General features: G+C 65.8%; 1 protein-coding gene across 1 annotated transcript in view; it reads left to right on the top strand.

Annotated features, from left to right (window-relative positions):
* Nucleotides 1-21,683, top strand: part of GAS6 (growth arrest specific 6) — a 30,976-nt gene extending 9,293 nt beyond the window's left edge. The window contains exons 3-15 of the mRNA XM_044250170.1: nucleotides 949-973; nucleotides 2,223-2,285; nucleotides 7,425-7,547; nucleotides 8,189-8,311; nucleotides 11,032-11,154; nucleotides 11,931-12,052; nucleotides 12,452-12,570; nucleotides 12,870-13,059; nucleotides 14,523-14,687; nucleotides 15,643-15,811; nucleotides 18,510-18,682; nucleotides 20,102-20,330; nucleotides 21,242-21,683. Coding sequence (XP_044106105.1) covers nucleotides 949-973; nucleotides 2,223-2,285; nucleotides 7,425-7,547; nucleotides 8,189-8,311; nucleotides 11,032-11,154; nucleotides 11,931-12,052; nucleotides 12,452-12,570; nucleotides 12,870-13,059; nucleotides 14,523-14,687; nucleotides 15,643-15,811; nucleotides 18,510-18,682; nucleotides 20,102-20,330; nucleotides 21,242-21,396 — 1,779 coding nt within the window. The 3' untranslated portion in view covers nucleotides 21,397-21,683. The remainder of the gene's footprint in view (nucleotides 1-948; nucleotides 974-2,222; nucleotides 2,286-7,424; nucleotides 7,548-8,188; nucleotides 8,312-11,031; nucleotides 11,155-11,930; nucleotides 12,053-12,451; nucleotides 12,571-12,869; nucleotides 13,060-14,522; nucleotides 14,688-15,642; nucleotides 15,812-18,509; nucleotides 18,683-20,101; nucleotides 20,331-21,241) is intronic.
* Nucleotides 21,684-22,071: the final 388 nt, after the last annotated feature.

The following is a 22,071-nucleotide window of genomic DNA, read 5'->3' as shown; positions in this document are numbered from 1 at the left end:
TCCTGGCGTCCTGACCTCGGGCACAGGCGGCAGCAGGTCGTGAACGCCCGTCTCCTCCTCTCTGCTAGCAGGGCTCATTTAACCCACCTCACCGTGGTGGCACGGGTGGGACAGCTCGGCGGACGCTCATGTGCAGCCGACCCAGCAGCTGGTGGGGGCTGCTCCCGCGTCACTCGGTTCCATGGGGGGGACGTCTAGGGCCAAGCCGCTCCACGACGGGCCCTACGTGGGAGACCACAGTGGACGGGTGGGGGCTGCCCTGAGTGGCCCGTGGCCTGGCATCTGTGGCTGGGGCCATGGACCCTGGCCCAGTCCCACTGCTCCCTGTGGCTGGCCAGCGAGGGCCCGGTGGTCCCAGCGCCGGACGGCCAGCTTGCGCCCTGCAGATCTCTTCCTTTGCGCCGCAGACAGAAGGACCCTGTTTACACCCTCCGTGCCTCAACCAGCACCCGTTTCTTTTACAAATAGAGTGGATGCAAATCAGAGCCGTGCAGCGACTGTCCCATCGAGGTCTGCTCAGCTCTGGGAGGGGCCTGGGTCAGGGAGGGTCTGGATGACGGTACCCGGGACGCGCCTTGTCCTGGGAGACGCGTTACACGGCTCCACCGAGGTCCCGTAAATGACATCACTGCGCTGCTTCCAGAAGGTCCGATCACGTCTGCAGTCATTTGCAGAACGTCCCGTAGAGGCTGCGTGAGCAGCCTGGGCCCTGCCACTTGGCTTCCTCACGCCGTGGTCTTCTGGCAGAAAGTGGCTTTCTGGGTGGTTCTCTCCGGCTGTTACGGGGCCAGCTGTGGGGATTTCCCACCTTCCTCAGATACCTGCCTCTGCAGGCGTCTGTTCCTGCCCGCTGGGGAGGAAGGCGAGGTTCCCGGCCAGCTGCGCGGCGGCTGTTTGGGGAGTCTGAACCGTGCCAGTGAACTGTTGCCCCTTCTTCTTTTTCTGCAGGACTATTTTTATCCAAGATACTTAGGTAAGTTGAGTCCCTGCCTCTACGGTCGTCGTAAGGGAATAGAGGGGGACACGCGTCCTGCGTCGGCTCCCGAAGCTCACCTACCGGACACCTGTGTGTGCCTCTCATGCCCCAGGGTCCGTGGTAGCCTCCGTCCAGCGCCATTGTTGGCAAACGGCTTCTCTGCTCGGACTCCAGGCTTCACTTCCTGTTTGGGACTGGGATTGACTTAGTGGGTCTGTGACATTTTGGTCTCCGGATTTTGGCACTCCCAAATGACTGAAGATCCCAGAGAACTTCTGTCCGTGGGGGCTGCACGCGTTGGTACTGGCCATGTCGCCAGTCAGAACTGAGAACAGTCAACAACGTTTTTGTTTCATTGGAACAAGAGGAGTGTATGACGGACACCCCTGGCCACCGAGTAGGGACGTCACCGTGCGGGTGGCCCCTGTGCACTTGGGGGGAGAAAGTGAAAGGACAAATGACCATCAGAAAGAGGCCCTGACTTCCATTTTAAGAAGTTACGGGATGCATGTCGCTCTTGACATCTAATCCAGGGTCTCCCTTTTTAATTTTGTGAAGTGCATTTTGGTAAATTTTCCATTGGCCTTATATCCTCTTAGGGTTCCTTCTCGGGGTTGGTATCTGGCAAGAAGCCAGGTAGACCTGTAATTGGCTGTAAAAAGCCAGGAACCTGCTGGCTCCGGGGTTCCCTGTCGGCCTCAGAGGCCTGGCTCCCGGGTACTGGGGTTTGCTTCTAGAAGCGAAGAGTGACCAGCCACTCCAGGGCCCGCTCCAGGCGGCCCCGGCCCTTGTCCGCCTGGGCATGGTGTAGTCCCGGGGACCCTGCTGAAGGCTTCCCCCGCTCCCGTGTGTACGCAGCTCGTCAGGTGTGTGGGGCTTGGGGGCAACGCTCCCGAAGCAGAATGACTTTCGGATGAAGGGCAGTGTTTCCAAATGGGGGTCCACTTGAAACTGAAGTTTAACCCTCCAGTTGTGGTCAGAAAACTCCCTGAATGTGACCAGTGATCCTTCGGGGCCGTAGCCGAAGGCGTCTGCGGAGAGAAGCCCCTTGGCACACAGAGTACCGCCCTTTCAGTGAAGGCATTTTTTGGCTTGCCAGTGTACAAGGGATCTGGACTGTGTTGTTGCTTCAGCCCCAGGAAGCGTGAATAATACCCTTTTGCAGAGGGTCTCCAACCCGACGTGCGAGTTTTAAGGTCTGCCCTGTCTCTGACGACAAGAATAACGGCTTCCCTCTCTCTTGCAGACTGCATTAGTAAATACGGATCTCCGTACACAAAGAGCCCCGACTTTGTTTCATGCGTTCAAAGTAAGTGTGTCCTTCCTGTCCCCCATAGCCCTGTGGGTCGGGGTAACCTCAGGCTTTGCTGTGGGGTCTTGGGTGTAGCTGTCCCCCCAAGGGGGTGGAACACTGGCCTGAGCACTGCTCCCTTTCCACTGGACTTTCTCCCTTAAGCAAGTGAGGTTTGGTTTTTTAAATAAGCGAGAAATGCAAGCCCTGTGATGGCTAACCCTTTCAGGGCTGTGGGGCCGAGCACACCTCTGGGTCTGCCTCCTAGTCAAGCAGCCGGGCTCCCGGAATAGTCCTAGACCTCACCTCACACGCACAGTCTCTTGGTTTTGCACAAACACCGGCTAACCGCAGATGAGCTCCAACCCCACTCTGCCGCCCCCCGAGCAGGACATCCCCCCGTCGGTGCGTTCCGAGCGCCTGCCGGTTCCCGGCGCATCCGCAGGAGCCGGCGTGCGTCTTCCAGGCTCCTCCTGGTTTCTTATTTTCGCAAACAAATCTCACGCGGTGGAGGGTGTCTGCGGGACGGGCCCTGGCCTGCGCCGTCCCTCACGTCCGTGCAGCCCGGTCACCGGCTGGGTGACCAGCCTCGCCCCCATGGCTGCCGGACCTGCGTGTGTTTCTGCGTTTTGGTCTCCTTCGGTGTCAACGGTGAGGCGTGAAGCTGGCCTTTCTGCTTGTTCTTCTCACTAGCGAGTGAGGCGGACAGTCACATGCTTAGAACCTTGTGTTCTTTCCCCGCAAGGGACCCGTGTCTGGCTCCGCTGGTTTCTCTCGGTTTGCAGTTCTTGATTCGCCGTCGGTCCTGAAAGTAGTGCGGTTCTCCCTCGGCCCCTCACGCATCTTCCGTGCTGCTGGTAACGCCACGCCACGTGTCCCGCAGGAGAGCGGACTCTGCCGCTGTCTGTCGCGTCTGAGCCGGCTGTGAGCGCGGCCGCCGGGCCGGACTGTGGGCCTGGCTGGGGTCTGAGCGCCGAGCTGCCCGCGGCCCTGAGCCAGGTGTCCGCGTGCTCCGCCCGTCGCAGGCAGGCTCCGAGCACACGGTCCCGCCGCGGGGTGGGCCCTTCCTGCATTTCACGTGCGACCCGCCGCGGGGTGGGCCCTTCCTGCATTTCACGTGCGACCTGCCCCCTGTGGGGTTGCCCAGAAGTCAGGAGCACCCGGTGCTGCTCACGGGGCCCGGCTGGCCTGGCTGGACGCGCCCCTGCGTCCGGACACCCACCCATCCACGCGCCGGTCACAGGCCCGAGTCCCGGCCGGGAAGAGCAGAGGAAACGATGGATTTAACGCAGGAAGAGGAGGGAAAGTGGTGCCGCCAGTCAGGCCCCTGCTCCGCTCTGACCCTGGGCAGCCCCACACGGGTACAGAGCAGACCGGCCTCTCTGATTTGGGTTAGAAGCACCTCTTGACTCAGGGTGGCCAGAACCCATGCCCGTGCTTCGTGGGCAAACCGGAGCAGGCCCCCTCCCTCGGCCTCCCTGGGGTCGGCTTGTGACCTTGCTCTCTCCAAGGGCCTGGTGACCTCACTGGGGCCTGAGGCAGACATTAGGGGGTGGGGTCGTAGCCCTTTAGGTTCGTATCATTTCGGTTTTTTGTTTTTAGCAATTTTTTTAAGGATGTCAGTTTGCTAAACCAGTTTCTTCTTTTACATCATGTGGCCTCGTCGATTAGACTGTTCTAGCTGCTGGGTTTGGGTTGTGCTTTCCAAAGGTCGTACAAAGCTACGCAGACGCCTCCGGACAGCGCCCGCTCCGGACGGCAGACCCTGTTGTAACGGCGCTCACGCAGAGCCATCGAGGCCTGGCTCCGAGGAGGCTGCAGCGGTCCTGGCCCACATTGTGCCACGAGACAGATCGTGTGGCCTTAGAGGGTTTCCGATTGTGTGACCAGCGAGGACTGGCTCTCAGGGAGTTCGAGCTGTCTGCTCGGGGGGCGGGCACGTGCTCCCGCACCGCTGTCTGTGCCGGTCAGTTCTCCGGAGCCTGAGGCACCCCCCCATGCAGCGCCACCCTCACGGGGGCACAGGGCTCGAGGCCCGTGGCTCAGGAAGGATGCACGCCCTGCCCACCCCCTGCCCCCGGAGCCAGACCCCCGGCCTCGGTGCACGCAGGACAGCGCTGGCAATGTCCCGCTGTTTTCATCACTTCCGTCCTGAAAACCCTCTGATTTGGGGGCCACAAGACAGCGCGGCGCAGCTGAGTGCTTGACCGTCGGTTACCATCAGATCGACGCGACAGCCTCTCAGTGTTCACCCCGATGGGCTCCAGGCCCCGGGCTCTCTTCCCGCTCCTGTCCCACCTTCACTGGCAGACCTCAGGGCGCTGGCCCCTTCCCCGTGGCCCCCTGGGTGCCACCTGGAGCCTGTCATCCAGGTTAGAACGGGTTGGGGATCAGCAGCCGCTGAGAGAGGCTCCCTGTGGGATCCACGTGCCCGCGACGGGCCGCACGGCCGCCTCAGGATGAGGGGAGCCCCGTGTCCTCCGGGCAGGGAGCGGGTGCCCTCGGCTACAGAGGTCTGTTATCCGTACCCGCCGAGGGCGTCAGCTCTTTCTGTCGGAGTTTGCGGGGCCCCTGCCGAAGGCCAGATACCCCGATGCATTCCGTCCCCCCTCCTCCGGTGCCAGAGGTGAAGCCCGGGTAGGACTCGGGGACCAGCCACAGTGGAGTATTCTGGGCTGGGTGTTCTGCGGGAGCCCATGGGAGTGCCGCCCGCGGGAGCTGGTCGCGGCCCCTGAACGCAGGGACCCTGAGGTTTTCCTGAGAGGGTTGGGCGTTCGAGGCAGATTCTAGAGTTAACCAGCCGAATGCACGGTTATGCGTTTCTGAAACAACCAGTTCTTGAACCAGGTACGGCCAGTGGAGACGCAGGCCCTTCCCTGGGGGCCCTTGGGGCTCCTGCTGGAGCCGGCGGCCGCCCCCGCCCCCACACGACCCCTCCTGCCCTCAGGGCCCCTCATCTGTGGTGTCGACCTGACCCTCCCGGCCCTTCTGCACCCCTGAGTGCACTGCGGGCAGCCAGTCCGGCGGCATGGGAGACCACAGGGCTGACCCGCTGGCCCCCGGCAGCTGGGGGACGCGCGGTTCCCAGACCCGGTTTCCTCATTCCTGCACCCAATTCCTCCACGCTTACGGCTGAAGGCATTTCCCTCACCCTGCCAAGAGCAACCATGCGGGTGTCACACAGCCCTCGGGGACACTGTGTTTGCTCCAGCCCCGGCTGCAGGAGAAGCCCTGGACGGACATGGTCTGCTTCTTCGAACACAGGCCGTCATGCAGGTCCCTGACATCGGGACCCTCGGTGACAGGTCCCAGAGCCCCGTGGGGCCGAGGGTCATGGCCTGGCGGAGTGGAGACCGCAGGAGCCCCGGGGGGCGGCAGGGCCAGTGAGGCGGAGACCCGGCTCAGCTGGGGATTTGCGGCCACGGGCCGGGAGCAAGCCCTGAGGCCGCACTGCGGAGCCCAGACTGGCGTTAGCCTGGCAACGTCGGTCATTTTGAGAGAGAAGAGAGGAGTCGGTGGCATGTGCCCGCCTGGCCAGCGGGATGGACACAGGCCTGAGTGCTGGGCTCTCGGTGGCCCTGTAGGTTCGGGCAGAGAGAAAAGCCGGCTGCTGTCACGTCCTGGGTCACCTGGGAACCCGACGGGCCCGTCACTTCGTAAATACAATGGGAGCGATTGTGCCAGACGAGGGGCCCAAGGACGCGCGGCCCTGGAGAAGGGGACACGGGGTGAGACTGCCCTGTGGTTCGTCCAGGCCAGGCCCTGAGTGGCAGGCTGGGCATCACCGGCCCTCCACAGGTGGGCCCTCGCCGAGTCTGGGGACGGACCTCAGCCAGGCGGCCTGGGAGCCCACTGTCCACCACGCAGCTGGGAAACGTCCTCCTCGCCCTCAGGTGACGATGGCCCAGAGCAGCCGGATCGGCCACGATTGTCACTGCCGCTGAAGAGCACCTGCCTCGGGGATTTCGAGGCGGCCCTGGGTCCTCAGGTGCCGCCTTACTCTTCGTGCTGGCCCCCGGCTCGGACCCCTGCCACGGCCCCAGGCCGCCCAGGGTCTGGACAGGCGTGTGTCTGCTGCGGCCCAGGACGGAACCGGAGCCCGCGGAGCCCCCGGGAGAGGTTCACGGTCCGCACGGGCCTTGCGGAGAGGCCGCCGTGGCTTGGCCAGCACCAGAGGCGCGAGCACACCCCCACGAGGGCTGGAGGGCCGGCTGGTCGGCTGGTCGGAGCAGGGCCGTCTGCGGTTCCGCCCCGTGACGGGCACGATGGACGAGGCAGAGGACCGTCTGGGGCGTCAGGCATCCGCTCCTCTCTGAGGTTCCCCGGAGCCCTGGGGGGTGAGCCCCGGAGAGCCGGGGCCGGCCCTCTCCCGACGGCCTGCGGTTCCAATGCCCACCCTGCCAGCCCGCCTGGGTTCTCTGCCTGAGCGGCTCCAGGACAGAGGCGTCCCTTCCTGCCCAGCCCAGCCAGCACAGCTGTAGCCTGAGAGGGTTCCCGGAGCTCTGCCCTCCTGCCGGCACCCTGGAGCTCGCTGCTGCCCGTGGTCCGGCTCTCAGTCAGGGACCGTCCCTAGGATCAGGAGCCTCGGCGGCCCACGAGCAGCTCTTCCCGCATCCAGCCCCCGGGAAGGGTCCCTGGGACAGTGTCCACCATCGTCCCTAAAGCAGCTGGAAATTGCCTGGTGATCAACACTCTGGGCCGGGTAGACAGTCCCCCCGCCCCTGCCGAGCAGGGAGGTCCCAGCCAGCGGGCAGGTGCCCCTCTCTGGAAGGGTCAGGGCAGTGATGGTGCGGCGGTGTCCCTGCAGCAGGGAGGGTGTTGGTGAAGGTCGATGGTAGGGTTTGAGGGGACAGGGCGCCCGCCGGGAAGGTGGGGGCGTGTACCTCATGCAACCCCGCGGGCCAGCCAGGGGTCTGGGCCCACTCCCTGGGCAGCCAGGCCCCTCCCTCCTCAGCTGCCTCAGGCCCGGTGGGCAGGAAGCCACTCCGTCCGAGCCGGCCTGGATTTCCCGGCCCCAGAGGAGGGTCTGGCCAGACTGTTCAGGATGGCCCTGCCACCTGGAGCTGCCGTCTGCGCTGCCGGCCTGGGCCTGCCCCCTCGTGCGCACCCCGAACTGCTCCCTCCCAGCTGACCCTCTTTTCCCTTCTTTCGGCACAGACCTGCCTGACCAGTGCTCCCCGAACCCCTGCAACAAGGAGGGGACCCAGGTCTGCCAGGACCTCATGGGCAACTTCTACTGCCAGTGCAGGGCTGGCTGGGGCGGGCGGCTCTGTGACAGAGGTGAGGGGGCCCTGCTGCTGCGGGACGCAGGCAGGGGGTGCTCCTGGGGCAGTGGCTACGGCCCATCCCTCTTTTCCAGCCCACCCCACCCCGGGGGATACAGGGACTGCCCAGAGACCTGACCGCTCAGGTGGAAGGAGGGGAGGGGCAGGCAGGCCCCTGGGTCCCTCCAGGCCCTGCGCCTGAGCACTGGGTGCTAGCTGTTTGGGGGAGCCCTCGGGTGCCAGCGGCCTGGCTCCTGCAGGAGTGGAAGGAAGGAGCCAGTGTAGGGCCACCCCTGGGGCTCGGCCTGTGGGGACAACAGAGTTTCAGGGCCAGCCTCCCTGTCTGCAGTGGGGGGCCGGGGGGGGGTCAGGAAAAATGCCCCAGGCCCCAGTTACCTCGGGCGGCCCCTTCTCCGTGGTGCCAGGCCTCCCCGGGGCAGGGGGACTGGGCGTGTGGGGCTTGGCCCGGCTGCGTCTGCCCCGGTCTGTCCCTGTGAGCCCTCAGCCTCCTCCCGGGTGCGCTGGCAGCCAGGGAGCTGGCACCACGGACCGTCACCGCCCGCAGTGCCTTGAGGTCTGCCCTTCACCCCCATGCGCTCGCGGGGGGTCCTGTGTCGGCTCCGGGCACTCCCCAGGGTCTCTGTGTCCTGTGCCCAGATGTCAACGAGTGCAGCCAGCAGAACGGGGGCTGCGGCCAGATCTGCTCCAACAAGCCGGGCAGCTTCTACTGCGCCTGCTACGGCGGCTACGCGCTCGGCCCGGACGGCAGGACCTGCCACGGTAAGGCCTGTGCTGCGGCCCCTCCCTGCTCTGCACTTCCCCTCGGCTCCTCCCACTTTGTGTCTGTGCAGCTGCCAGAGTCAGCCCGATGGCCAGATTGCTGAGGTCGCAGTCAGATTGCTGAGGTCGCAGTCGGCTGTTCCTCTGCAGAGGCTCTGGGGAGGGCGGGAAGAGGGCGGAGGGACGCCGAGCCGAGCACATGTCCGGGCATGTCAGGGCCACGGGGAGCTGCCCCAGCCCCCGGCCCAGGATGATTCACCGGGATCTGTGGACCGGCCAGCCCCGCTGAGGTCCGGGTGGGGGGGCAGCTCCACGCATCTGTGTGACCACAGCCCTGGACGGGGCTTGGACAGTGGGGCTGGGCCAGGAGCAGACGAGGCCTCTGACGCCCACCCCGCACACTTCCCCGGGGCCCCACACCCTGACCTCCCCAGAAAGTCTGCAGGCTGCGGCCAGCCCGGCTGCAGAGGATGAGCTGCCCACCTGCCGGGGGATGGGACAGAGGTGCTGAGGGAGAAGCAGCCTCGGGAGCAAGGGCGCGCAGTGGCTGGAGCCCCAGGTGAACCTCTGAGCTGGACAGAACAAGGGGTCCCTTTCCCAGACCCTGCACAGCCACGGCCTGAGGAAAGGACGTGTTGAGAGCAGCCGAGGGCACCCCATGTCGGGTGCGAGCGCTGAGCACAGCACGTAGCCGCACCGGGACCCCCCCCGCCCGTTCTCTCAGCCCTTGGCGTGGGTGCCTGTGGCTGCCGGGAGAGGCCAACGGTGCCGCGCAGGAAGGTCTGCTTAGCCTCCCTGCGAGCCGAGTGCGGGAGCCCACCTCCCGGCCACTCACTGAGTCGTGGGGCGCGAGACAGCCAGAGGGCTCCCTGCGTCCCGCTGCCCTCGCCCCCAGCACCGTGTGCCGGACGACGGGGCGGGGCTGTGCACCCACGGCTTCGGGGCGCCGAGGGCCGCTGCTCCCGTGGCACGGCTGACACCCCGTGAGCGCGATGGGCTGTTCCTGCCCATACCCGCGCACACACACCCTCTCTCTTAATTGTCCCCTCTTTCTCTGGGGACCTCGTTGCCCCTGACCCAGATGAGGGAGGCTGTGGAGCATGAGGTCTGTCACTATGGTACGGAAGAGACCGGCCTTTCCGTCCATTGAGATGCTGGGAAGGAGGGAGTGGGGTCGTGCCGCACCCCTGCACCCCAGCATCCGGGCCTCCGTCATCTCTGCGTGCTGCAGGGGGAGCTCCACACCACGTGGCAGAAAGGTGGGCCAGGTGGGCCCTCTCCTACGGGGAGAGCCGATGAGGGCCCCAGGGTGGGTGGGGGACAGGGCCTCGTGGCCACAGTGTACCCAGTAGGATTGGGTGTGGACTCCTTGGGCCCCGTGGCCTGTACCACAGCCCGCGGCAGCGTGGCCGTCCCCTCGCCGTGCTCTGTGACGACCAGCCGGACAGCTGCGTTTCCAGTTGGCGAGGGGCTACTGGGGTCACAGACCCTCGGACGGCGCTCGGCTCTACGGACCCCCAGCCCCACCCCCGTGGCTCTGCGGCTGTGGCTGGTGTGAGAGAAGGCAGGGGGCCACGTGTGGGAGGGGGTCCGGAGCTCAGTGCACCGGACCCTGTGGGGGCTTGGCCTGAGACGCCCTGATGTGCGAGAAGCAGGCAAGGACAGGAGGCCCTCCCCGGTGATGCCACGGGCCCTCTCGCAGGGCCCCAGATCTGGGGAGACGCGGGTTCTCAGGCCCTGGCCATGCTGTCCCTCGGCCATCGCGAGTGCCACGGGGCTTCGGGGAGCTGCGGGGAGTCTGCTGTCACCGCTGTGCCCCAAAGGCTGTGCTGAGACAGCTTTGCACCAAAAAAAAAGAAAAAGCTTTGCCCCAACGAGGCATCCTTTGTGTGGGGCGGCCCGTGTCCACCTGCCCAGAAGGGCGGTGTCCCCACGGTGTGGCCAGTGCCGTCCTGGGCCCCCCAGCACCCCACTGCCAAGGGGGTAAAGTTCCTGAGCTCCTGGACTTGGGGCAGGCTCATGGGCTGGACTGTGGGGTCGGAAGCACTCACGCAGAGGCCGACGGACCCGTGAACCCCGTGGCATTCACACTGCCTCTGGAGGGACGCGTGTGGTACCCTGGCTTTTTCCCATGGTCATGAGGGGCGCCTTATGGTTTCCGTGTTCGAGGGCCTGTGTGCTGCCGTCATCACAAGTTGGGGGCCGTTGTGAGGCCCCGTGAGGAACCCCTGGTGTTGGACGTCATCAGTGCACATGCCGGACGCCCCTTCTGTCCCTGGAGGAGACGGGGTCGTAACCGCAGAGGTTGGGCTTGCCGAGGGGAGAGGGTGCTTGGCACCTCAGGAGGAGCCTCGACAGTGGACCCTTGTGGCCTCTGATTGTCCTCGGGGAGACCGGGGTGTGAGTGCGGGCAGCCATCGGCACGGGGCACCTCCATCTGGAAGGCTCCCAGGGGTGCTCCTCCACCTTCCTGGGCACCCGTGCTCACCCTTGGACACACACGGCTCTGTCCAGGGCTCAGAGATCACCCTGGTCACCTGGGACCCCGGTCAGAAACGCGCCTGCCCCCACGCCTGAACCTGGGGCTGCGGAGCACGGCGGGGGGGGGGGGGCCGGCAGCCGCCCAGAGCAGTGGCCCGCGCTGCTGCTGCTCCGTGACCAACCGCGGGCTGGCGACCGGCCGACGCAGCCCTAGTCAAGGGCTTGGCTTTTTCTCACAGACGTGGATGAGTGTGCGGAGGGGGGCACCTGCGGGGAGGCCCACTGCAAGAACTTGCCGGGCTCCTACTCCTGCGTGTGCGACGAGGGTTACGTGTTCAGCTCCTCGGACAAGACCTGCCGAGGTACCCGCCCCCGCTGCCCACCGTCCCCGCACCGTGAGCGGCAGCCACAGCTGTGCACACGGCACGCGTGGGCAACAAGCACACACCCTTGTGAACACGCGCGCTCGTGTGAACGTCCGTGCACGCACCCCACACATGGGTGACGCACGTGCACACAGCCGTGGGCACATACAGGAGTGCGTCCGTCCGTGTGTGCGTACCGCACTCGCGCCTCCCTGGTCACTTCCCCCAACTGCCGAGGACACAGCAGAGGTTTGGGGGGGGCCTCCGTGGCACAGGCACAGGGACCTCTAGCTCATCTTCAGGTCAGCCTGCTGTGCTTGGGGGCAGGTTTCGAGCATGTCCTGTGTCAGGGAGGCACAGAGAGGGCGGGTTTTCTTCTCAGCCTCCCTGCCCCGCACTTCTGCGGGGAAGCCGGGTGGCCCCCGCCTGCACACCCTCCATGCCCTCCTCCGTACCCCTTGGGGGGTGTCTCTTGGGCCTCCGAAGCAGCCCCAGGGACACCTGCCCATGGCCGCAGACCCTTCAGACCCTCATAGACGGGCTTTGTGCCCTGACGTAGTGGCTACTTCCACCACCTCCTCTAACCCAAGAAGGAGCTGAGGGAGAGACCGCTGACCGGCCCCGCAGGGAGCACAGAGCGTGGGGTGCGGCCTGGGCTGGGGGCCTCCTGGTCACACGCTCTGGAGCTCGTTCTCACGGCGAGCAACTGTGCTTCGGAGAGATGCGGAGGTGCCGCGCGTGCTGAACTTTGCCCGTCTCCCCCGTGATGACAGATGTGGACGAGTGTGCAGAGGGCCGCTGTGAGCAGGCCTGCGTCAACTCCCCGGGGGGCTACACCTGCCACTGCGACGGACGCGGAGGCCTCAAGCTGTCCCCGGACATGAACACCTGTGAGGTGTGACCACAGAGCAGCGGTCCCTCTCGGGGCTGCGAGAGGGCCCAGTGTCCCCGGGCTGGTGGGAATGCAGGACAGGAGGCGTGTGTCCCCTGCGCGACATCTCGAGGGCAGCTCCGCACCCACGGCGGAGCAGGTGGCCTGTGCCCGCAGCACACGCCGCCCTCCCTGTCGGCTGGCTCAGGGTCCGGGACACGTGTGGGGTCCAAGCCTCCCGACTGGCCGGCCCGACCCTGGCTCGGCACGCTACTGTGGTCTCTCCGAGCTGTAACAGCCTCGGGTTTCGGTCAGAGCCTGGCCGGCGAGCGGGAAGGGAGGCTCCCCTCGTCCTGACCCTGTGTGCTGAGGGGGCTGCACCCAGGTAGGCCCTGCCTGACAGCCCTCGCTCGCTTTCCACAGGATATTTTGCCCTGCGTGCCTTTCAACGTGGCCAAAAGCGTGAAGTCCTTGTACCTGGGCCGCATGTTCAGTGGGACGCCCGTGATCAGGCTGCGCTTCAAAAGGCTACAGCCCACCAGGTAAGGACCGGGAGCGAAGCCGGGTGCACGGGGGCCCAAGGTTCCAGCCTGAAGCTCCCCGGGACTGCAGATCCCCAGCCCTGCACCGGGTAGCCCCCCACTGGCCCGGCGGCCGGCCCCGTCCCTGCCCTGGCTCTGGCAGCCGGGCTCTGGCTCTGGGCCTCCACAGGGTGCTGCCTCCGGCATCCAGGACAGAGTCCCAGGCTGTCTGTGCACCTGCTGCCCTGGGTCCCCTGGGGCGGGAGGCCGCAAGCCACCTGCCCGTGTGTCACCTGTTTGTTTCTCGTACTGGCACTTAGGCTGGTCGCCGAATTCGACTTCAGGACCTTTGACCCTGAAGGCGTCCTCTTCTTTGCTGGAGGCCGTCAGGACAGCGCCTGGATCGTGCTGGGCCTGCGGGCCGGCCGGCTGGAGCTGCAGCTCCGCTACCATGGTGTCGGCCGCGTCACCAGCAGTGGGCCTGTCATCAACCACGGCATGTGGCAGACGGTGAGCGTGCCCCCACGGACCCCCAGGCCGGTAGGGTTGGGGGCTCCTGGGCGGGGGGCCTGGCACTTCCCCGTGCATTTGCACGTGCAGCAGTGAGTGACCACCGCACGAGGCCTGCTCTGGGACGTGCACAGTCGATGGGTTGAGGGCTGCGGTCTGTCCCGAAACGGTTGTTGGTCACAGCTGCCCGGAGCTGTGGGGGCCACTGGTCACCCTGGAGCACACAGGATGGCCTACCGCAGAAACCGTCCAGTTCAGAATGTCCATGATGGAGCTGGGGCCCCTGGGCTGTGGTCTGGGCCAGGCTCCCGTCTCCGTGTGTCCGCACCATCCGGGGACCCGGCTCCTGGGGTTGGCGCCATTCCCACAGACGTGTTCCCATGCGGGTGTCCCCTTTGGGAGAATGCCCTAGTCACCCAGAGCCTGACCTGTCGGTCCTGATGAGACCTGTACCCCAGTGCCCAGGAACACGGCAGCTTGGGGCACACAGGAACCTTCCAGAAGCTCAGGGGCCCCTGGTAGGAAGTGGGCTTTCAGAAGTAAGCACTTGAGAGAGAAAAGCATTCTTTTTCCTTCTGGAAGTTCAGAGAAGATGGGAAACTCGGAATGAAAACAGCATGGACGTTTGCTAATCTCCCTCCTGTGAACTCAGGCCCGCTGCTCTCCTCAGCCCCTAAAGCACGAATATTCTCAGAGTGGCCGCGCTCACGGTCCGGGGCAGGCGCTCTGCACCCGCAGCAGGAGGGGTCCCGGGCGGGGCGGGGGGCAGCGTCCAGGTGAGGAGCCCGGGACCCAGGACCTGCGTCAGCACAGCTGCCCACCCGAGGCATGAACTGGCGGCCCAAGGCAGGGTCAGCCCAGAGGCAGCCCCTCTGTCCTCCCTCTCCTGACCCTCCTCTTCCTCCTGTCCACACTGTGACCTGAGCACCTCCATGTTTCCCACGTGATCCGGAAGGGAAACCGACGGCCTTCTGGAGGGCTAGCAGGACGCACAGAGGGCAGAGAGATGGGTTTTTTAATTCTCCTGCGTGGAGAGGAGGGAAGAGCGCAGACCTCCAGAGTCCGTGCATGCAGCATCCCGTCTGTGCCAGGCACCTGGTGACCGCGTGCCCTCCTGCCTTCGCAGGGGCGCGGCTGTGCTTGGGGAAGGGGAGCACCCAGTGGGAGGCGGTGACGTCCGTGGGAGTCCCGGCCCCTGGACGCAGCTCCTGGGGGCTCAGAGAAGCTCCAGGATGGGGCCAGAGTCGTGGCCCCAAGTGGCCCCACTTGGAGGAGGCAGAATGAAGGGAGAAGCCCGTGCGGGGGCGGGGAACCGTCAGGGCTTGGAGGGAGGTTGTGTCACAGAGGGGGACCGCGAGGTGTGTAGGGCACGAACGTTCCCCGCGGTCGGGGGTGGCTTGGCCCGCGGGGGCGACGGGGTCCTTTCGGAAAGGCCTCCCCCTCACGGCGCTGGTCGTCTCCAGATCTCTGTGGAGGAGCTGGATCGGAATCTGGTCGTCAAGGTGAACAAAGATGCGGTCATGAAGATCGCGGTGGCCGGGGATCTGTTTCAGCTGGACAGGGGGCTGTACCACTTGAACCTGACCGTGGGAGGCATTCCCTTCAAGGAGAGAGACCTGGTGCAGCCTGTGAGTACCTTCGGAGCCCGGGCTCCTGCAGGGGACAGGCCTGGCCGCCAGCCGCGCTGAGCACTCTCCGCGGGTCGGTGGCCGTTTCCCCAACACACCATCTCCCTGGGAGACTCGCTTGAGGTTTCATCGGAAGCGATAACAAAAGTGCCTGTTTTGCAGTGGAGATAAAACACAATGAAATTATTCTTTAACAAAAGGAACAGTCAAGTTTTTTGGACCATTCCCCAGAACATTTGGGTTGTTAACCCTGCCGGGAATCCCACAGGGGAGAAAGACTAACGGGGAGGCCAGTACTCGTCGTCCCGAAGCCCTGCGTGGCCTCGGCCCTGCCCTCCTCAAGGTCCCTCCGTCATCCCGCGTGTGATGGCCAGGCCGAGCCCCACCTGTGGCGACTCCCACACAAGTGGGAGAAGGGGGTCCCGGGCATGTGGAGGTCCCGGTGGGAGGTGTTGGCCCGGTCCTCCCTACAGGGGTGGAGGACGGTGTCTTGCAGATGACCTGAGGCGTCAGAGCCATGGGTCCCACAGGGGCTGTTCACACCTCCCCATTTTGTAAGTCCAGGCAGGGGAGACCTGGTTTGCTGCAGAGCAGAGCATGGTGCTGGGGTCCGCCACCCACCCCCAGACTCCCATTTCGGGGGGTACCAGGCACCATGTGCGCCTTTGTCCATGTCCTTCCGGTGTACGGTCCACTTTCTGCTCTGGGCGTGAGTGGGCAGACCCAGTGTGGCCACTGGGGACCCTGCAAGGACGCGTTCTGTCCCTGAGGAGCCCTTTCGGGAAACAGCCTCCACGACGTGTCCCTTTCCCAGGAGATTTCCACCACCTGAGCCACACGTCCCTTCCTCTGACCAGCGTGGCAGCAGCCACGGGGCCTCCCGCCGTGCTGTGTGGGAGCCCATGACGTGGCCGTGAGGTCCCCAGAAGCCACTGGGATTTCTCTGTCTTCCCAGATAAACCCCCGTCTGGACGGCTGCGTGAGGAGCTGGAACTGGCTTAATGGCGAGGACACCACCATCCAGGAGACGGTGAAGGCCAGCCCCAAGATGCAGTGCTTCTCCGCGACCACGAGAGGGTCCTTCTACCCTGGGACGGGGTTTGCCTTCTACAGCCTGGACTTCGGTGAGTCTCGGCCCCGGCGTGGGCACGGCCGTGGCCGCACTTGTGGACAGAGCAGGAAGCCGCTTCCTCGGACGGCAGTGTCCGGGATAAGCTGATGACCCCACAGCCCTGGGGCCGCCGCGCAGGGTGAGCCAGCAAGGAAACGTCCACCGTGCCTGCGCCGGGACGGCGGGGGAGGGGGGAGCAGGAGCTACGGGGAGGGTTTGAGGGGACACTTGCGGGACGTCCTAGGACAGGACGAGCGGTCAGCGGAGCAGCCGTGGAGAACGGGCGCGACACTGCGTTTCCCGGAGCCTGGCGAGGTGTGGAGGGGGGCGGCGTCCAGAGAGGGCGGGTGGCCGGCTCCGGGGCTCCAGAGCTCACGGTTGGCGGGAAGAGGAGACCCAGAGGAGCAGGACGGCGTGTGGCCGGCCGCATTGCCGGGGTGCGGGGCTCTCTGCAGAGCTGGGTCCGGCCACAGCAGGGCTGACGGCCGCCCAGGAGGAAGAAGCCAGGCCTGCGGGACCAGCCCTTCCCGAAGCTCCCGTGACGTCCACGCGCGGCAGATGTCAGACCCTCAGTGTAGCGAGGGCAGTCACAGGGAGCAGGGGGGCGGCCCTCCCGACCCTGGAGCACAGGGCCCGCCCTCCCTTCACACAGAGCACACGTCTCTTTCCTCTTATTATCAAATGCACTTTACAGTAAAAACAAAGAGCCCTGATATGCTGGTCAAGGAGCGGTCACTGAGACACCCTTCCCGTGACACGCATTCACGTCTGAAACCGCCGGGCTGTGGGAGCACAGCCCTGGGACGCCGGCGTGAGCGGCGCGGGTCACAGTGACGGCTCAGCGGTTCTGTTGTTCGACCCTGGGCTCCACTGGTTTCCCTCATCCTCCCTCGCCCTGGTCCGGGGCGGGCCGGTCCCTGGCCCAGCCAAGCGCCCAGGCACACGGCCTTGCAGGGTCTCGGAGGGGTGTGCGGGCCCAGGAGCCTGCCTGTGTGCTGGCTTCCGGGGGCCTCCCTGCCCCCTCCTCTGGCCGGCACCCTGCTGCAGGTAGGCCCGGGGGGGGCTGCCGCGGCCCCCCAGGACCGTCTCTGGCTCGGTCTGTCTCCAGGTGACGAGCTCGCAGCCCCTCTCTTCCAGATGGCGGGCTGGTTAAGCACCCACACTCCCTCTCCTTGGCTCGTCGGCCTTGAGGGCTGGGGCCACACCCCCCGCCACGGGCCCCACAGCCACGTATCCCCTCCAGCCCATATGGGCCCCCCACGCGGAGGACACGGGGCCCGCTCCTTCCTTGTGCGGCGGCTGCCCTCTCAAGCCCTGGGATCGCCGCCCCTTCTGTCTTTGCTTTAACTGTCAGAGCGCTCCTGGGCCACGAGAGGGATTTCTAGGAGGAGCAGCACCCGTGCGACACACGCTACTCCTTCAGTCTTCACGGGTACACGGCAAAGTCCGAACGTCATCATGATGTTTCGTCGTAAAAAATACTTCCTGACCTTTCCTTCAAACAGCATCCACGCTTCCTGTGTGGGGACGCAGGCCTGGGCAGAAGCCACGGTGGCCCTGTCCCCTCCTGCACACTGCACGGTCTGCGAACGGGTCTGTGGCTGCCTCGGTCATGAAGCCCACTGGGTGTCTAGAAGCCGCTGCGTTTCTCACAGAGCTCCGACGGCACCGTTCCCTAACTCAGAGGAGCATCTTCGGGACGTCCCCGAGTCAGCCCCCAGCAGCACCGCTGGGGCCGAAGGTCCTGTCATAGGAAAACTCAGGAGACACGGAGGCCACACTGGTCACGGTTTTTTTGCTTTTATTTTTGGCTTTTGGGCTGCTTTTTCCAGTTTCAACATGCATTCGAGTCCCTGGACAGCTATTGGAAATGGACTGTAGCAGACCCTCTTAGGTCCAGGGGCCCCCACAGATGATTCCGGTGCTGACGGTCCACTGGAAACCATCAGGAACCCAGGCCGTGGCTCACCTCGGCACTGACCCCCCTGCAGCAAGGGCGTCTGAGCTCCCGCAGATGCGGCTCCTGCTCTGGCATCACCGACCTGGTGGGCTTCTTCACCAGGACTCGACGGTCTCTGAGACAGAAGCCCCTGGGCTGTGGGGCAGAGGGAGTCCTCGGGCATCACCGTCAGCAGACGATTCACGTGTCCAGAAGAAATGGGTGTTGTAGCGACCCCCAGAGAACCGCGATTCCCACACAGTGTGCTTTCTGGACCTGCCGTGCAGGAGCTGCAGGGGAAGCCTGTGCGTCTGTCCCTCGGACGTCCACGCGTCATAAGCCCTCGTCACATGCGTAGACGAGGCGCCTAAGCACGGGGCCACTCAGTGGGGCGTGGAGCCGAGCGGTCAGAGAAGGGCGTGTTCTGAGGACTTCTAACCACGTGGGACTTGGTCGAGCTGCCCGAAGGGCGCCGTGGAGACGTGGCGGGGCAGGGGGCCGGGCGCTCCAGCGTGTCCTGCGGGAAAGGAAGAGGGGATGCCAGGGAAGGGTGCCCGTGGCCCACGGGACACGCCTGCCTTCATCCCGGCGGGCCTGGGTGGCCCGTCGGCTGTACCAGGGGCTCGTGGCAGGGCTAACGTCCCCGGGGCCCACACGTCCCTCACGATCGGCTCCCTGGGGACGGGCCCTGGCACTCAGGCGTGGTCCTCCCAGGGGCTGCCCCGACTCACCACGGCCAGCCCCGCCTCCTGACGTGCTGCCCTCACTGCAGCTCGGACCTCCGCGGACGCCGGCACGGACACCACCTGGCAGATAGAGGTCACGGCTCGCATCCGCCCGGCCACGGACACAGGTGTGCTGCTCGCGCTGGTGGGCGGTGACCACGTGGTGGCCCTCTCCGTGGCCCTGGTCGACTACCACTCCACCAAGAAGCTCAGAAAGCAGGTAGCCGTCCCGGCGGGTCCCCGCCCCTACCTCGGGAAGCTCTGTCCCCCTGTGGCGCGGCCCTCACGGGTCCCACAGCCACGTGGCTGAGGAGACCGTTGGCCCGAGGTCACCTGCCAGCCTGGGGCAGAGCCATGTGGATAGTGGCCTGGGAGCCGTTCCAAGGGGGTCCCGCTGGACAGTTTAGAACCAGGTGTGTCAGACTGTCTCCCCAGCAAACGCTCCGGTTTCTCCTGCGCCCAGACGTGCCCGCCTGGCCCACGCCCCTGGGAGATTCAGGCTGAGCCCTGAGGCAGGGGCCCGCAGACCCCCGGCCCCGCACAGCCAGCCAAGCCAACACCCGCTGTGTGGAACCCACAGTTTGCTCAGGGACAGCCAAGGGGCAGAGGAAGGAGCTTGTACACACCAGCCTCTGTCCGAAGTGGGCAGGCCTGCTGGCCAGGAGTGTGTGTGGACAGCGGCCGGCCTGCCCCCCGCTGGTGCTGCGCGAGGCTCCCCAGACTGGTCTGGTCCCCAAGACCGCAGCAGACGCCCCTCCACGGAGCACCGGTCCACACACCATGTGCACCTGGGGGCAAACGGAGCTCCCGAAGGGCGCTGCCGACCCTCCCAGGGCACGGAGAGTGAACGGCGCTGGGCCAGCTGCCCTGCTGTGTCCGTCCCCTGCTGTGTGTCCGTCCCCTGCTGTGGGGCTGTGTGTCCGTCCCCTGCTGTGTGTCCGTCCCCTGCTGTCAGGCTGTGTGTCCGTCCCCTGCTGTCGGGCTGCGTGTCCGTCCCCTGCTGTGTGTCCGTCCCCTGCTGTCAGGCTGTGTGTCCGTCCCCTGCTGTGGGGCTGTGTGTCCATCCCCTGCTGTGTGTCCGTCCCCTGCTGTCAGGCTGTGTGTCCGTCCCCTGCTGTCGGGCTCTGTGTCCGTCCCCTGCTGTGTGTCCGTCCCCTGCTGTCAGGCTGTGTGTCCGTCCCCTGCTGTCGGGCTGCGTGTCCGTCCCCTGCTGTCGGGCTGCGTGTCCGTCCTGTGTTTCTGGCCCCCGTTATCAGAGGTGAGTTCTGTCTGGCATGAACACCCAGTGCGTGTGGCCGTCTGTCTCCTGGGATGTTGGCCTTTCTGGCCCCGCACTTCCAGCCCCTCTGTTCTGGCTTGGTAGCATTTTGACTGGAGAAGTGGCCGCGTCCTGTGTTCCGGATCACAGACGAGTGGGCGGCGTGGCCCCTGAGACGGCTGCAGAGTGCGGCCCCGGCGCCTGGGACGACACTGCTGTCCCCGCTGTTCTCTGTCCACCTTGCACACGTGGACACGGAGCCCCACCCCCGTGCACCACGGGACGCGGAGACCCGGCCCTAGGAGGCCCTGCCCCCACGGAGGGCTCGGGGGCCGGGGACGGGGCAGGAGGCCTCGTGCTCAGGTGCGCGTCTCCCCGCAGCTGGTCATCCTGGCCGTGGAGAGCGTCACCCTGGCCCTGATGGAGATCAAGGTCTGTGACGGCCAGGAGCACCGCGTGGCCGTCTCCGTGCGGAAGGATGAGGCCACCCTGGAGGTCGACGGCACCAAGGGCCGGAGCGAAGTGAGTGCGGCACGTCTGCAGGAGCTCCTGGCCGCGCTCGCGACGCACCTGCGGGGCTCGGTGCTCACCTTCGTGGGCGGACTGCCAGGTAGGGCTCCCGCGGCTGTGCCTCGGGGTGGGCCGTCCGCAGCTCTGACCGTGCGGGTGCCCGCCCCCACGGAGCCTGGGCGGTCCCTGTCGGCTGGACGTCCGGCTGGCCTGGTGCCGCCTTAGCGCCCCCCGTGCCCGCCTAGCAGTTCCAGGCTTGAGGCTGAGACCACGCCTGCCGGGGACAGGCCTCGGCCCGAAGCTGCTGTCCCTGCGTCCTCCAAGAGCTCCCCGAGCGTGCCTCAGGCAGAGGCTCGGCTGAGCCGGTGGGCAGGGCTGGCCACCAGGGGCCGTGCCAGGGTCTGGGTGCCCTGGTCCCGATGTTCAGCCTATGAGGCCAGAGTCCCTCCAGCCTCCCTGCTGCCCAGGAAGGGGCAGCGGACAGCTTCTTCCTACAGACTGGGGACTCGTGTCTGACCGCGGGAGGGGAGCTGGCCAGTGGCCGTGAGTGGTCAGGGCAGAGCGGCTGAAACAGTCCGGGGCTGTCGTGAGCCCTCCCGACCCCACGGCCCCCAGGGCTCCGTGCAGGCCTGCCCTTGCCGCCCGGACGCCTGCCTTGGCCAGCAGACACACACTCCATTTAGTTTTCACAGACAAACCTTTGAGGAGGGGTCTGGGGTGTGGGGGACCCTGCAGCCTGAGTGACTCCTTTGGGCCAGGAAGGAGATCAGGGCGATTTAACTGATCTAACGATCCAAGTGCACTTCCTGGGGGCAGGCCGGTGTCCCTGCAGCGGAACTGCTGCCGGTCTGGGCACACAGGGACCCGTGCCCCTGAGGAGAAAGGCCGGGCACCGGGGGGGTCCCTCGGGTGCCCGGGAGCGCAGTGCCGGGGGACGTGCAGGGCGGGGAGCCCGGTCTCCAGACGGACGGGACGCTCGCCTGTGAACCGTGTTGTTCTCCCCTGGCCCAGACGTGCCCGTGACCGCAGCACCAGTCACGGCCTTTTACCGCGGCTGCATGACGCTGGAGGTCAACCGGAAGGTGCTGGACCTGGACGAGGCTGCCTACAAGCACAGCGACATCACGTCCCACTCCTGCCCCCCCGTCGAGCAGGCCACCCCCTAGGCCGGCAGGAGGAGGGACGGCCGGTCCCCTCGCCCCCAGCGAGAGCAGCTGTGGACATTGTGCCCCCCGCGGGCCGAGGTTCCTCCGAGACTGTTCTGTGCCTGTAACATACGTGTACATAGCTGAGGAGCTGATGCCGCCGCGCGAAGCCACGGCCCCCACCCCAGTGGAGACTGGGGCTCCTCAACCGGAGCGGACCCAGGAAAATAATTCTGTGATTTTATTACCGAAGCTTCTTTCTGGCCTAAAAGTATGGAAAAATAAAATATTTAGAGAACCCTTCTTAACTGTGCTGCGGGCTCTGCTCCTTGCTCGTTCGTGCCCGGCGGCGGGGCGGGCCCTCCAGCCCCTCCCCTGCACCCCTTCCCACCCCCGGCTCTGTGTCGTGCTCTCTGTGCCGTGGACACAGCTCTGATGGAGGCGAGGGCCCTGTCACCCCTCCTGACACAGGACAGGTTCGCACCTGTCTGCCTTCCCCCTACACAAACCCATCCCCCTCTCCCATTTTCTCTCCTCGGAGCGGCTCTTCCGGCTGGAGCGGCTGGAATCTGGTCACGCGGGTACACCTGCCGCTTTCGAGGTGGGGGGTGCAGACGCCGCTCTGACCCCAAGAGGACACAAAAGGAAAACGCTCTGGGGCCCCAGGGCCAGCAGCACACATAGGCTGCAGAGGCC

This window comes from Neovison vison, chromosome 5, assembly GCF_020171115.1.
Source record: "Neovison vison isolate M4711 chromosome 5, ASM_NN_V1, whole genome shotgun sequence".
Taxonomy (NCBI): Eukaryota; Metazoa; Chordata; class Mammalia; order Carnivora; family Mustelidae; genus Neogale; species Neogale vison.
Note: the sequence above shows the minus strand (reverse complement) of the source record. Positions and strands in the feature narration are given on the sequence as shown.